At 44.7% G+C, this 12,842-nt stretch overlaps 1 protein-coding gene across 1 annotated transcript; it reads left to right on the top strand.

Moving 5' to 3' along the window:
• The first annotated feature begins 3,852 nt into the window (after positions 1-3,852).
• LOC139420720 (transmembrane protein 236-like) lies at positions 3,853-9,983 on the top strand. Its single transcript, XM_071170950.1, has 4 exons — positions 3,853-4,124; positions 4,559-4,631; positions 8,569-8,692; positions 9,209-9,983. Exons 1-4 carry the CDS (start codon positions 3,853-3,855, stop codon positions 9,955-9,957), a joined length of 1,218 nt encoding a protein of 405 aa, XP_071027051.1. The 3' UTR covers positions 9,958-9,983.
• Positions 9,984-12,842: the final 2,859 nt, after the last annotated feature.

Here is a 12,842-nt window from a genome sequence, read left to right as displayed (position 1 = left end):
TGACTTGGGCAGGACATCAGTACTGGCACCTAAAATGTTCTACTGCTTGAGCTCCTGTTCCTCTTATAGAATATTAGCTCAAACATATTGTGGAGCTCCTGCACCTAAATATAAACAGTACCGGCACCCAACATGAGTACCGACACCTATTCCAGTCCAAGTCGCTAACCCAAATGGTCTCCACTTGATGTTTAATTGTATTTCAGAGCTCTTTCCAATTCCTTTGATCTCTTTCAGATTTTACAGTAGGGTACTGCCCTCTGCCTGCAGGGGCTGGTAGGAGTTGCATTCAAAACCGCAAAGCTTTGACTATCCTGTTTTGAAAAGTGTTTGGACTGGGTTAAAGGGGGGGGGGGTGTTGTCCCAAGTTAAAGAGACAGTGTTGACCGGGGTTAAAAGGGGCAGGGTTGGACTGGGTTAAAATAACAATGTAGTTTTGGGTTAGTGGGACAGTGTTGGACTTTCTTAAAGGGGCAGTGTTGTAAGATTAGTTAGGGGGGTCGGTAGTTAGCGGGGCAGTGGTGGGCTAGACTAGGTGGGCAGCGTTGGCGTGGGTTGGGGTGGCAGTGTTGTGCTGGGCTGGGTAAGGCGGCAGTGTTGGGCTGGGTAAGGGGGCAGTGTTGTGTTAGGCTGGGTAAGGGGGCAGTGTTGGGCTAGGTAAGGGGGCAGTGTTGGGCTGGGTAGGGGGGCAGTGTTGGGCTGGGTAAGGGGACAGTGCTGGGCTGGGTAAGGGGGCAGTGTTGGGCTGGGTAGGGGGGCAGTGTTTGGACTAGAGCCCTGTACTCAGTATTGGAGGCACAGCTTGAGAAAGTGCATCACTGTAGGATCTAAAATTAGCTCCTCTCATAGTACCCAGCATAAATGTGTGTAAACTAAAGACACCACCAAATATAGTGCAGGCCTCATAATCCGGATCCAGTTACAAGTGTTCAAATTGCTGTGTCTCAGGGTCGGACTCAACAATGACTACCTGAGAAAGGGTTACGGTGTGTGTCTGTGTGTGTGTCTGCGTGCGCACACGTGAGTGTGTGTTCATGTCGCGATCCTTTCTATACTGCTCCCTGTGTCTGAACAATGTGGAGATCGCGGGCATCATTCACACGTCAGTGTTTGAATCACACACATCTCATCCCCTTCTTGGAGTAACCTGTTGCCAAGTGTGTCCTCATGTTCAAAGAATGCACCTGACCTGATGAGGAGGGGAGGCTATCATCAACATCTGAAACTGATAGCCAGCATGCATGCTCAGCAGAATATAACCAGGGGGGTAATTAACGTTTGATTCATACGGTGTATTTGTGTTTTAGCTGTAGTGAATTGGCAGGAGGAACATAGTGACATGCTTATTATTCCGAGCAGTGTGTCTTCACACGGCTAGCGAATACCTCACAGCCAGTAAAGGGTCACTGGAGAGTAACCCAATGCACGTAAATGCAATTGGGACCCGGGCCATAATTGCCAATGTTTGTGTTAAAGTCTGCCCAGTGCATGTCTCATTATAAACTCAGCAAAAGAAGAAACGTCCTCTCACTGTCAACTGCGTTTATTTTCAGCAAACAATACATGTGTATATTTTTGTATGAACATAACAAGATTCAACACCTGAGATATAAACTGAACAAGTTCCGCAGACATGTGACCAACAGAAATTTAATAATGTGTCCCTAAACAAAGGGGGGGGGGGGGGGGGGTCAAATCAAAAGTAACAGTCAGTATCTGGTGTGGCCACCAGCTGCAGTAAGTACTGCAGTGCATCTCCTCCTCATGGACTGCACCAGGTTTGCCAGTTCTTGCTGTGAGATGTTACACCACTCTTCCACCAAGGCACCTGCAAGTTCCCGGACATTTCTGAGGGGTATGGCCCTAGCCCTCACCCTCCAATCCAACAGGTCCCAGACGTGCTCAATGGGATTGAGATCCGGGCTCTTCGCTGGCCATGGCAGAACACTGACATTCCTGTCTTTCAGGAAATCACGCACAGAACCAGCAGTATGGCTGGTGGCATTGTCATGCTGGAGGGTCATGTCAGGATGAGCCTGCAGGAAGGGTACCATATGAGGGAGGAGGATGTCTTCCATGTAACGCACAGCATTTAGATTGCCTACAATAACAACAAGCTCAGTCCAATAATGCTGTGACACACTGCCCTCCACCTCCAAATCGATCCCTCTCCAGAGTACAGGCCTCATTGTAACCATCACCCCTGGTGAGACAAAACCAAGACTCGTCAGTGAAGAGCACTTTTTGCCAGTCCCGCCTGGTCCAGCGACTAGGGGTTTGTGCCCATAGGTGATGTTTTTGCCAGTGATGTCTGATGAGGACCTGCCTTTACAACAGGCCTACAAGCCCTCAGTCCAGCCTCTCTCAGCCTATTGTGGACAGTCTGAGCACTGATAGAGGGGTTGTGCGTTCCTCGTGTCACTTCGGAAGTTGTTGGTGCCATCCTGTACCTGTCCCGCAGGTGTGATATTCGAATGTGTACCGATCCTGTGCAGGTGTTACACATGGTCTGCCACTGCTAGGACGATCAGCTGTCCGTTCCTGTCTCCCTGTAGCATGTTCCTGTCTCACAGTACGGACATTGCAATTTATTGCCCTGGCCACATCTTCAGTCCTCATGCCTCCTTGCAGCATGCCTAAGGCACATTCACGCAGATGAGCAGGGACCCTGGGCATCTTTCTTTTGGTATTTTTCAGAGTCAGTAGAAAGACCTCTTTAGTGTGCTAAGTTTTCATAACTGTGACCTTAATTGCATACTGTATGTAAGCTGTTAGTGTCTTAACGACTGTTCCACGGGTGCATGTTCATTCATTGTTTATGGTTCATTGAACACGCATGGGAAACCGTGTTTAAACCCTTTACAATGGAGATCTGTGAAGTTATTTGGATTTTTACGAATTATCTTTGAAAGACATGGTCCTGAAAAAGGGACGTTTCTTTTTTTGCTGAGTTTAGTAGGTTCATTTGCATGGTTAGGTTCACGACTCCAGATTGTCTGTCGGATTATCGCTCTCATAACCTCTTCTCAGTCAAATAAGAGTTACTCTTTATTATGATTTTATTTGAAATCTAATAATTGCATTTATTAATAATATAACTCAATTTCTCATCAGTAACACTTGATTGAGCTTGTCTTAAAAATGTATTATCTCTCCTCTCTCTTCTCCCAGGCTTTCTATTCCTCCCTCCTTCCCTTGTTCTTCTCTTCATGTCTCCCCTACACTCATTTCTGTCTGGTCTGGAAGGGGATACATCATCTCTACATCTGCTTTATGGCTTTTGGTTGCAGTCCAACACTGTTGTGCCACACTGCTGGCAGAGTGTTGCAGAGGACCACTAGATGGGGATGTGTAATCATGGCAGAATAAACATGCAACTCACAGGACAGCCAAATGATAAAACGAGTGTGCTCTCTCCACTGCTCCTTTAAATAACATGGGACTGCAAGTGTTTGGCGTGGTCCTTGACGATTCTGCTCCATAGGTATATTTCTATTTCTTATATCTCTTCCCAGGAGTCACACTCTTTCTGAAATATAGTACCCTTGAAGGGCCAGAGAGAGAGAGAGACAAATTGTTTGCAACAGTCATATATAAAGAGGTTAGTGGGGCAGTCACATCACACCGTCATGACTGCGGCGATAAAGGTACACAATGCCTAGTGCAGTGTAAGCAAACGGCAGAACAGCGAGCGGGAGCTGTGGCGTGTGGAAAATGCTAGTGGACACAGACAATGCAACAGGCTCAGGCCTGACTAGCCCTCAGAGGGACAGGGGTCGCCTCACTGCGGACAACAGCCCCCTCTCTCCCTCCCTCCCTCTGAGGGCTAGCCAGCGCAGGGGCTGCCACAGCATGGCCTCGGGGAGGACGCTGAAGTTCGCCCTGTGCGAGGTGCTGCAGTTTGTAGGCCTGTGCGTGCCGCTCTTCATCGTCATGCAAAGGTTCGCCCTCATCGTGGCGCGGGTCAAGAGCATGGCGCAGCCGCCTGGCGACGCCAGCACCGCCTACTGGCTCATCGTGGCCTCCTCCATCGCCTATGTCACCTCCACAGCCCTGCTGGTCTGGGTGCCCATGAAGTACATGGTGTTCACAAATAAGACGTTTCTTGTCGGCAGGAAGAAGTGGTGAGTGTCTTTCTGGTCTATCTGGTTTGTTTGTTCTGCGGCCTGGCTGGAAATCTATGCTAGGAGCTGTGTCTGAGCTGTAGCTGTATTTTTTGTAAGCATTTCACTGTAAGGTCTACTACATCTGTTGCATTCGGCGTATGTGACAAATAAAATGTGATTTGATTTTTAATATAACAGCACAGTGTTTTCTGGACCTGAGCCTTGCGGTGTAGTAATGGTTGTCTGGTCTGTGTGGCATGAACCTGACCGGTAGCTGTGCTGTGTCTGACTCGACTGGCCTGCAATTGGTTTGGCAGTATCTGTGCCACGTCTATCATGCCAACATTGAGCATTTCCAAATGCATTGATATTTTCCTTTTTCATAACCTCTAGCCTATAACTATTGCTCCTTTCTCTCTTTCCTTCTCCCTCTTTCTCTGTCTCTCTCTCAGGAGGCCAGTGGCCCTGGTCTATGTGATCCTCTCCACATTACCCTGCTTTGCCTTTCTCATCGCCAGCTCAGAGGTAAACCATGTGACCCTGGTGTTATGCATCATTTGTTTATGCTTGTCTCAGTGTGTCTATGTTTCCGTGACCTTTGGCTTAGATTCACAGTTGTAGGTGACCTTTGACACTCAACCTGTTGGTTACCTCTGAAATGAAAGTGACACTTACAGAGAGACATTCTAACTCAGAGGTATTCACATCCAGGCCTTCAGGTCTACATTATTGCTTGTTTCCTTGTACCCTTGGTACCCCTGGTAGTTAATTAATAGATTAATTATGCTTTTGATTAGTTCCAGAGTCCACTCACCTGATGTACCAGTTCCGAATCAGTCTAGATGATTCCATGCATATCGAACCCTACTGAGCACGATGCAGACTATTGTCTACACTCTTAGAATTAAGGGTGAAATATTGTTCCCTAGAGTGTAAGTAGATCAAAATACACATAATGTACCTTCAGAGGTTCACATACAGTATGATCTTACAAGTTTTTTACGGTAACTTTTAGGGTACTGCGTGATAAAGAGCATAATGGTAATTTTTTTGTACCCACTATTTTGAACATACAATGGGTCAAAAAAGTATTTAGTTAGCCACCAATTGTGCAAGTTCTCCCACTTAAAAAGATGAGAGAGGCCTGTAATTTTAATCATAGGTACACCTAAACAATGACAGACAAAATGAGAAAAACAAATCCAGAAAATCACATTGTAGGATTTTTAATGAATTTATTTGCAAATTATGGTGGAAAATAAGTATTTGGTCAATAACAAAAGTGTCTCAATACTTTGTTATATACCCTTTGTTGGCAATGACAGAGGTCAAGCGTTTTCTGTAAGTCTTCACAAGGTTTTCACACACTGTTGCTGGTATTTTGGCCCATTCCTCCATACAGATCTCCTCTAGAGCAGTGATGTTTTGGGGCTGTTGCTGGGCAACACGGACTTTCAACTCCCTCCAAAGATTTTCTATGGGGTTGAGATCTGGAGACTGGCTAGGCCACTCCAGGACCTTGAAATGCTTCTTACGAAGCCACTCCTTCGTTGCCCGGGTGGTGTGTTTGGGATCATTGTCATGCTGAAAGACCCAGCCATGTTTCATCTTCAATGCCCTTGCTGATGGAAGGAGGTTTTCACTCAAAATCTCACGATACATGGCCCCATTCATTCTTTCCTTTACACGGATCAGTCGTCCTGGTCCCTTTGCAGGAAAACAGCCCCAAAGCATGATGTTTCCACCCCCATGCTTCACAGTAGGTATGGTGTTCTTTGGATGCAACTCAGCATTCTTTGTCCTCCAAACACGACGAGTTGAGTTTTTCCCAAAAAGTTATATTTTGGTTTCATCTGACTATATGACATTCTCCCAATCTTCTTCTGGCTCATCCAAATGCTCTCTAGCAAACTTCAGACGTGCCTGGACATGTACTGGCTTAAGCAGGGGGACACGTCTGGCACTGCAGGATTTGAGTCCCTGGCGGCATAATGTGTTACTGATGGTAGGCTTTGTTACTTTGGTCCCAGCTCTCTGCAGGTCATTCACTAGGTCCCCCCGTGTGGTTCTGGGATTTTTGCTCACCGTTCTTGTGATCATTTTGACCCCACGGGGTGAGATCTTGCGTGGAGCCCCAGATCGAGGGAGATTATCAGTGGTCTTGTATGTCATCCTTTTCCTAATAATTGCTCCCACAGTTGATTTCTTCAAACCAAGCTGCTAACCTATTGCAGAGTCAGTCTTCCCAGCCTGGTGCAGGTCTACAATTTTGTTTCTGGTGTCCTTTGACAGCTCTTTGGTCTTAGCCATAGTGGAGTTTGGAGTGTGACTGTTTGAGGTTGTGGACAGGTGTCTTTTATACTGATAACAAGTTCAAACAGGTGCCATTAATACAGGTAACGAGTGGAGGACAGAGGAGCCTCTTAAAGAAGAAGTTACAGGTCTGTGAGAGCCAGAAATCTTGCTTGTTTGTAGGTGACCAAATACTTATTTTCCACCATAATTTGCAAATAAATTCATAAAAAATCCTACAATGTGATTTTCTGGATTTTCTCCCCTCATTTTGTCTGTCATAGTTGAAGTGTTCCTATGATGAAAATTACAGGCCTCTCATCTTTTTAAGTGGGAGAACTTGCACAATTGGTGGCTGACTAAATACTTTTTTTGCCCCACTGTAAATGTACAATCATGACACTCTTACTCTCAACGTACGGTGAAGGTACATTTCTGTTTCCCAGGGTACAAACGTATTTTGTGTACCCTTAACTCTTGGATGGTACTGATCTGTACCTTTGCTTACCATAAAAGCAATGTATTGAAGAAAAGTACATATTTGTACCCACCATGTGGCATGTAAGCTATGCGGTTCACACCACTGTATAAAGAGTCAAATTAGTTTAATTTTAATGATGACATTGATCTTGGAATTCACTCGGTGAAGGTCACAGGACTAAAAATGAATGAATCATGTCTCTGTTACTAACAAATACAGTCATGGGTGGTAACTTTACTACTCACTCGAAAAGGCAAGGCACACCAGTACATTTTATTGGAGGCATGGCTTAGTGGGGGCGTGGTTTTCAGTTAGTTATTTTTTGGCTACCCGTGAGTGGAAGTGTTGTACCAGTTTAAGTGGTCTATGGTAGAGGTACACTTTTGCTACTTTAAAGGAACAATTGGTTGTGTTACTGTGGTGGTTCCCTATCAAGGCATATTTTTCCTTTTCTAAAAGCATGCTTTTGTGTCTATGGACTGTATGTAAGAAAAGTATGAACTGGGGTACAATTATGTATCTCTAACTAAAGGTACAAAGGGTGTACTACAGGGTACCACCCCAGTGACAAGCATTTGTACCCCTTTAGGGACAAATCTACGAGAAAAAAACCTGAGTGTACCATCATGACACAACCACGAGATAATGAAGTTATTTGAAGTGCGGTGTCCTAGCGGGGGTCTTATGAGAGAGGAGGGGGTACAATTGATGAGTTGAGAGTAGTGATAGTATGTTTGATCCCGGATCTCCGAGGCATACATCGAAATTGCTAAGCAATGTACTTTGAAGCAGTGTGCCGACTCCTGTATTACTTTATCAGAAGCACGTGATTAATGACGTCCGGAGCATCGTTTCATCGAACAACCATTGGTTTGGTAGAAGACAAAAAGCCTGCTACGTACAGGCTACACAGGATGTGGGACGTTGTAAATAATCATTTAGCTGCTCTAAATTATTTTTACCAGCAGGTGCCACTAGTGTACACTGTGTTGATCACAGCCTAGGGTAATGAACCTATTTTCGACGCTATTGTCTGGAAAACCTAGTTGAGAGGAACATGTAGGTTCTCAGAGGAGCAATCTACAGCCCTATGACCAAGGGGCCACTGATAAGCAGCTGAGTTCCTCTTCCTGTCCCAGCCGCCCTGGTCACATCAGCTGTCCATCTGGCACTTTCCCACTTCCTGTCTGTGAAGAGCCCACCTCCTATGAGCCCACATTCTAGAGGTTCCTGAAGATCCAGGGGTGACCTCAGGTCCTTGGCTTATCTACTCTCTTTCACATAAGAGAAACCATAAATTAAGCTCAGATCACTCCCAGTCTCTTTTGTTCTGTGTCCTGTAGGCAAGTAGTCCTGGGTTAAGCACATACCAGAGCTAAGTGATTAGCCCACTAATCCAGTATCACAGAGGGTATATAGCACTCATAGGGTGCCATGTAGCATTTGGAGAAGGTTTGGAGGGGAAGTCCGGCACATGACCATTTCATTAGATCACAATCAGGGCTAGAAATTGTAATGAAAGCTACTTTATTGAGGAAGAATTTTCTTACTATGACTGATGTGGTTGTCCCACCTAGCTATTGTAAGATAAATGCACTAACTGTAAGTTGCTCTGGATAAGAGTCTGCTAAAATGTCAACGTCATCTGATTCAAATCACAGATTGGTTTTGATCATTGTTTTATCTCAGGTGCAGATCAATAACAGTATAAGGCAGGACACGTTCGCAGAGCTCCCCGTGTCGCTGATGCTCTTCTCCCTCATCTGCATCGATATCCTGGAGAGGATCCGCCACTGTCGACTCACTGGACATGGTGAGAATGCAAAAAGCTCTGTGTTCTGCACACACGTTTAACTGAACGCTAGCTAGCTACTGTAGTCTGAATACTGCCTGATCCTCTGCCAACTCACAACTAATTTCATTAAGACAACAATAGTGTACACTATCGGAGGATATGTTCTATATAGAGATACAGTATGTATCTCAGGAAATGAACAGGAAATTCTCTGTACAACCCCCCCAATTGATTTTTGGTAACACAGTGTTGAATTGGCAAAAACCATTACCTGTTCTAAGGACGGCTGTCACTTTCTTGGAATCCCTTTATTAGAGGAAATAACCAGATCCTGTCATTTTCCACTGATCAGAAATGCTATTGCATTATGGTAAAATATAGTGCCTATAGAGCCCAGAGAGACCGTCATTGTGTTGTCCTGTGTTCTACACTTTTGGGCTGTGTGGTGTGCATGTTTGTGCCATAATGAGGTGTTCTGATCTGCGTCATTCAGTCACGGCTAACATACTCATGTGCTGTTGTCTTTCCGTCCAGCTAATGAATTGGACCGAGATGCTGAGATCCCTTCCAATGTCCTCACACACGTGGAGCACCTACGTGGAACCCCAGTGACACCAGTAAACCCAACAAACCCTGCGTCACCCGTAACGCCAGCTGTGCCCGGGCAACCTGCACAACCAGGGCAACCTGGTGGTCCAAATGGGCAGGACCAGAATGGGGCGGGCTCACGACCAGAGGCCAATGGGACTTTCCAGGGGATGTCAGGTAACCAGATACCAGGGAGACAGTTTAGCATTTCAGGCCTGAGCTCACGCTCGGCACGCTCGGCACGATCGGCACGCTCGGCACACTCTGTCAGCACGTCAGTGGACCGTGGAGTCTCACCATATGCGTACACAGGGCCGCTGCACTTCCTGTGTGCCAGCGATGCCCGAGCCGAGGTATTTGTGGACAGCTTTCTGTTCTGGATGGACACAGTGGAGATGGTGAGGGTGGCTGGGCACCCAGCGGTCTACTACTCGGGCTGGGTGTTCCCTATCTACATCTTCAGCTACCTGTCGTGCCTGCGGCTGGTTGTCATGCCCCACAGTCCCCTGCTATCATCACTAGGCGTGGCCCTGCAGGATTTGCCCTTCCTGTTTGTGCGTATCGGCCTCATCGCCTTCTTCGGCTTTGTCACGCCCCTCCTCTACCTGATGAAGAACCTGCTCGTCTGCCTCGCCTTCATCTACTTTAACTTTATGACCAAGCTGAGGGTCTTCAACACCGAGAGGATGTTCTGATCTGAGTCGCCAGCCAAGGATGAGAAAAAAACAATGGACAACAACCCACTGGGCAAAAACTGGTTTCCACATCATTTCAACCCCCCCCCCCCCAAAAAATGTGAATTTATTTGTTTTTACATATTTTTTTTAACCTAAATCCAATGTCATGGGGATATTTTTTGTTGATTTCACATTGTATTCACAACTCAACCAAATGTAAATCAAAACTAGACGTTGAAATTACGTCTGTGCCCCGTGGAAATGAAGTTCATAACAGAGACACCAAACCAAAACAAAAACTGACTCACGCAGCGATGAGATGAGTTGGAGCGGATTCCTGTGTTCGGCACAGCAAAGAGAGATTGATCCATTTCATAATGATGATTCTGATTAAAGGAGGGACAGGATGACAATTGTGGAGCTTTTTGCAGGCTAAAAGGGAACTCTTTGGCAATGTGTTCCCGTAAAGGGGATGGAGGACATTGACTGTCAGAGGACTATGTGTTGTCTTGGTGTTATCTTATTTCCTATTTGTTCAACGTTGTTTTTTTACCCCGCAACTCTCCTTGCCCCCTTGTCCCCAACCTGAACCATGGCACTTTGAGAATGTAAAGAACCTGTTATGTCACTTACAGATTTGATAACAGATAATATATGATGTTTCTATTCTATTACCATAAAGTGCAGTGAATTGTGTAAGAATATACATACATGTTGTTATACATCCCAGATTTTCTTCCCTTGCTAGGTTATCATATCCACACATTTAAAACAAAGCGTGAGTTTGTACAAATGAAACATATTTTTGGGTGTAAAAATGTATAAAGACAAATAGAAAATCTGAGAGAAAAAAAAGACATCTGTTTTATGATATGATTTCACGTGAGCATGAACTGTGTATGACTGCATTTATATGCGTGTGTTACCGGCCTCAGTCTGTAGGTGGCCTGTAATAGTAAAAAGAACGGACACACGTTTACGTTTGCCAAGATCTGTCGCTTTCTATATTATGACGATTTTTTTGGTCTTCTAAAATTGTCTTTTTTCTTGTACGTACACTACCGGTCAAAAGTTTTAGAACACCTACTCATTCAAGGGTTTTTGTTTATTTTTTATTGTTTTCTACATTGTAGAATAATAGTGAACACATCAAAACTATGAAATAACACATATGGTATCATATATCAACCAAAAATGTGTTAAACAAATCAAAATATATTTTATATTTGAGATTCTTCAAATAGCCACCTTTGCCTTGATGACAGCTTTAAACACTCTTGGCATTCTCTCAACCAGCTTCACCTGGAATGCTTTTCCAACAGTCTTGAAGGAGTTCTCAGATATGCTGTGCACTTGTTGTCTGCTTTTCCTTCACTCTGCGGTCCGACTCATCACAAACCATCTCAATTTGGTTGATGTCGGGGGATTGTGGAGGCCTGATCATCTGATGCAGCACTCCATCACTCTTCTTCTTGGTCAAATAGCCCTTACACAGCCTGGAGGTGTGTTGGGCCATTGTCACCAGCAAAGCACCCCCACACCATCACACATCCTCCTACATGATTCCATATGTGTTATTTCATAGTTTTGATGTCTTCACTATTATTCTACAATGTAGAAAATAGTACAAATAAAGAAAAATCCTGGAATGAGTAGGTGTGTCCAAACCTTCGACTGGTACTGAATATACAGTGGCAAGAAAACGTATGTGAACCTTTTGGAATTACCTGGATTTCTGCTTAAATTGGTCACAACAATAGACAAACACAGTCTGCTTTTAAACTAATAACACACAAAAAATTATATGTTTTCATGTCTTTATTGAACACACCATGTAAACATTCACAGTGCAGGGTGGAAAAAGTATGTGAACCCTTGGATGTAATAACTTGTTGACCCTCCTTTGGAAGCAATAACCTCAACCAAACATTTGATGTAGTTGCGAATCAGACCTGCACAGCGGTCAGGAGGAATTTTGGAACATTCTTCTTTACAAAACTGTTTCAGTTCAGCAATATTCTTGTGTTGTCTGGTGTGAACCACTCTCTTGAGGTCATGCCACTGCATCTCAATCGAGTTGAGGTCAGGACTCTGACTGGGCCACTGCAGAAGGCGTATTTTCTTCTGTTGAAGCCATCCTGGTGTTGATTTACTTCTGTTTTTTGGGTCGTTGTCCTGTTGCATCACCCAATTTATGTTGACCTTGAATTGGCGGACAGATAGCCATACATTCTCCTGCAAAAAGTCTTGATAAACTTGGGAATTCATTTTTCCATCAATGATAGCAAGCTGTCCAGGTCCTGAGGCAGCATAGCAGCCCCAAACCATGATGCTCCCTCCACCATACTTTACAGTTGGGATGAGGTTTTGATGTTGGTGTGGTGTGCTATGCCTTTTTTCTCTAAACATACTGTAGTGTTATGTGTTCCTTCCAAACAACTCAACTTAGGTCTAATCTGTCCAGAGAATATTTTGCCAGCCACGCTGTGGAACATCTAGGTGCACTTTTGCAAACTTCAGACGTGCAGAAATGTTTTTTTTTGGACAGCCGTGGCTTATTTCGTGGTGTCCTCACATGCACACCATTCTTGTTTAGTGTTTTATGTGTCGTAGACTCATCAACAGAGATGTTAGCATGTTCCAGAGATTTCTGTAAGTCTTTAGCTGACACTGTAGGATTCTGCTTAACCTCATTGAGCATTATGTGCTGTGCTCTTGTAGTCATCTTTGCAGGACGGCCAGTCCTAGGGAGTGTAGCAACAGTGCTGAACTTTCTCCAGTTATAGACAATTTGTCTTACCGTGGACTGATGAACATCAAGGCTTTTAAAGATACTTTTGTAACCCTTCCCTGCTTTATGCAAGTCAACTATTCTTAATCTTAGGTCTTCTGAGATCTCCTTT

Source organism: Oncorhynchus clarkii, chromosome 11, assembly GCF_045791955.1.
Source record: "Oncorhynchus clarkii lewisi isolate Uvic-CL-2024 chromosome 11, UVic_Ocla_1.0, whole genome shotgun sequence".
Classification (NCBI taxonomy): domain Eukaryota; kingdom Metazoa; phylum Chordata; class Actinopteri; order Salmoniformes; family Salmonidae; genus Oncorhynchus; species Oncorhynchus clarkii.
Note: the sequence above shows the minus strand (reverse complement) of the source record. Positions and strands in the feature narration are given on the sequence as shown.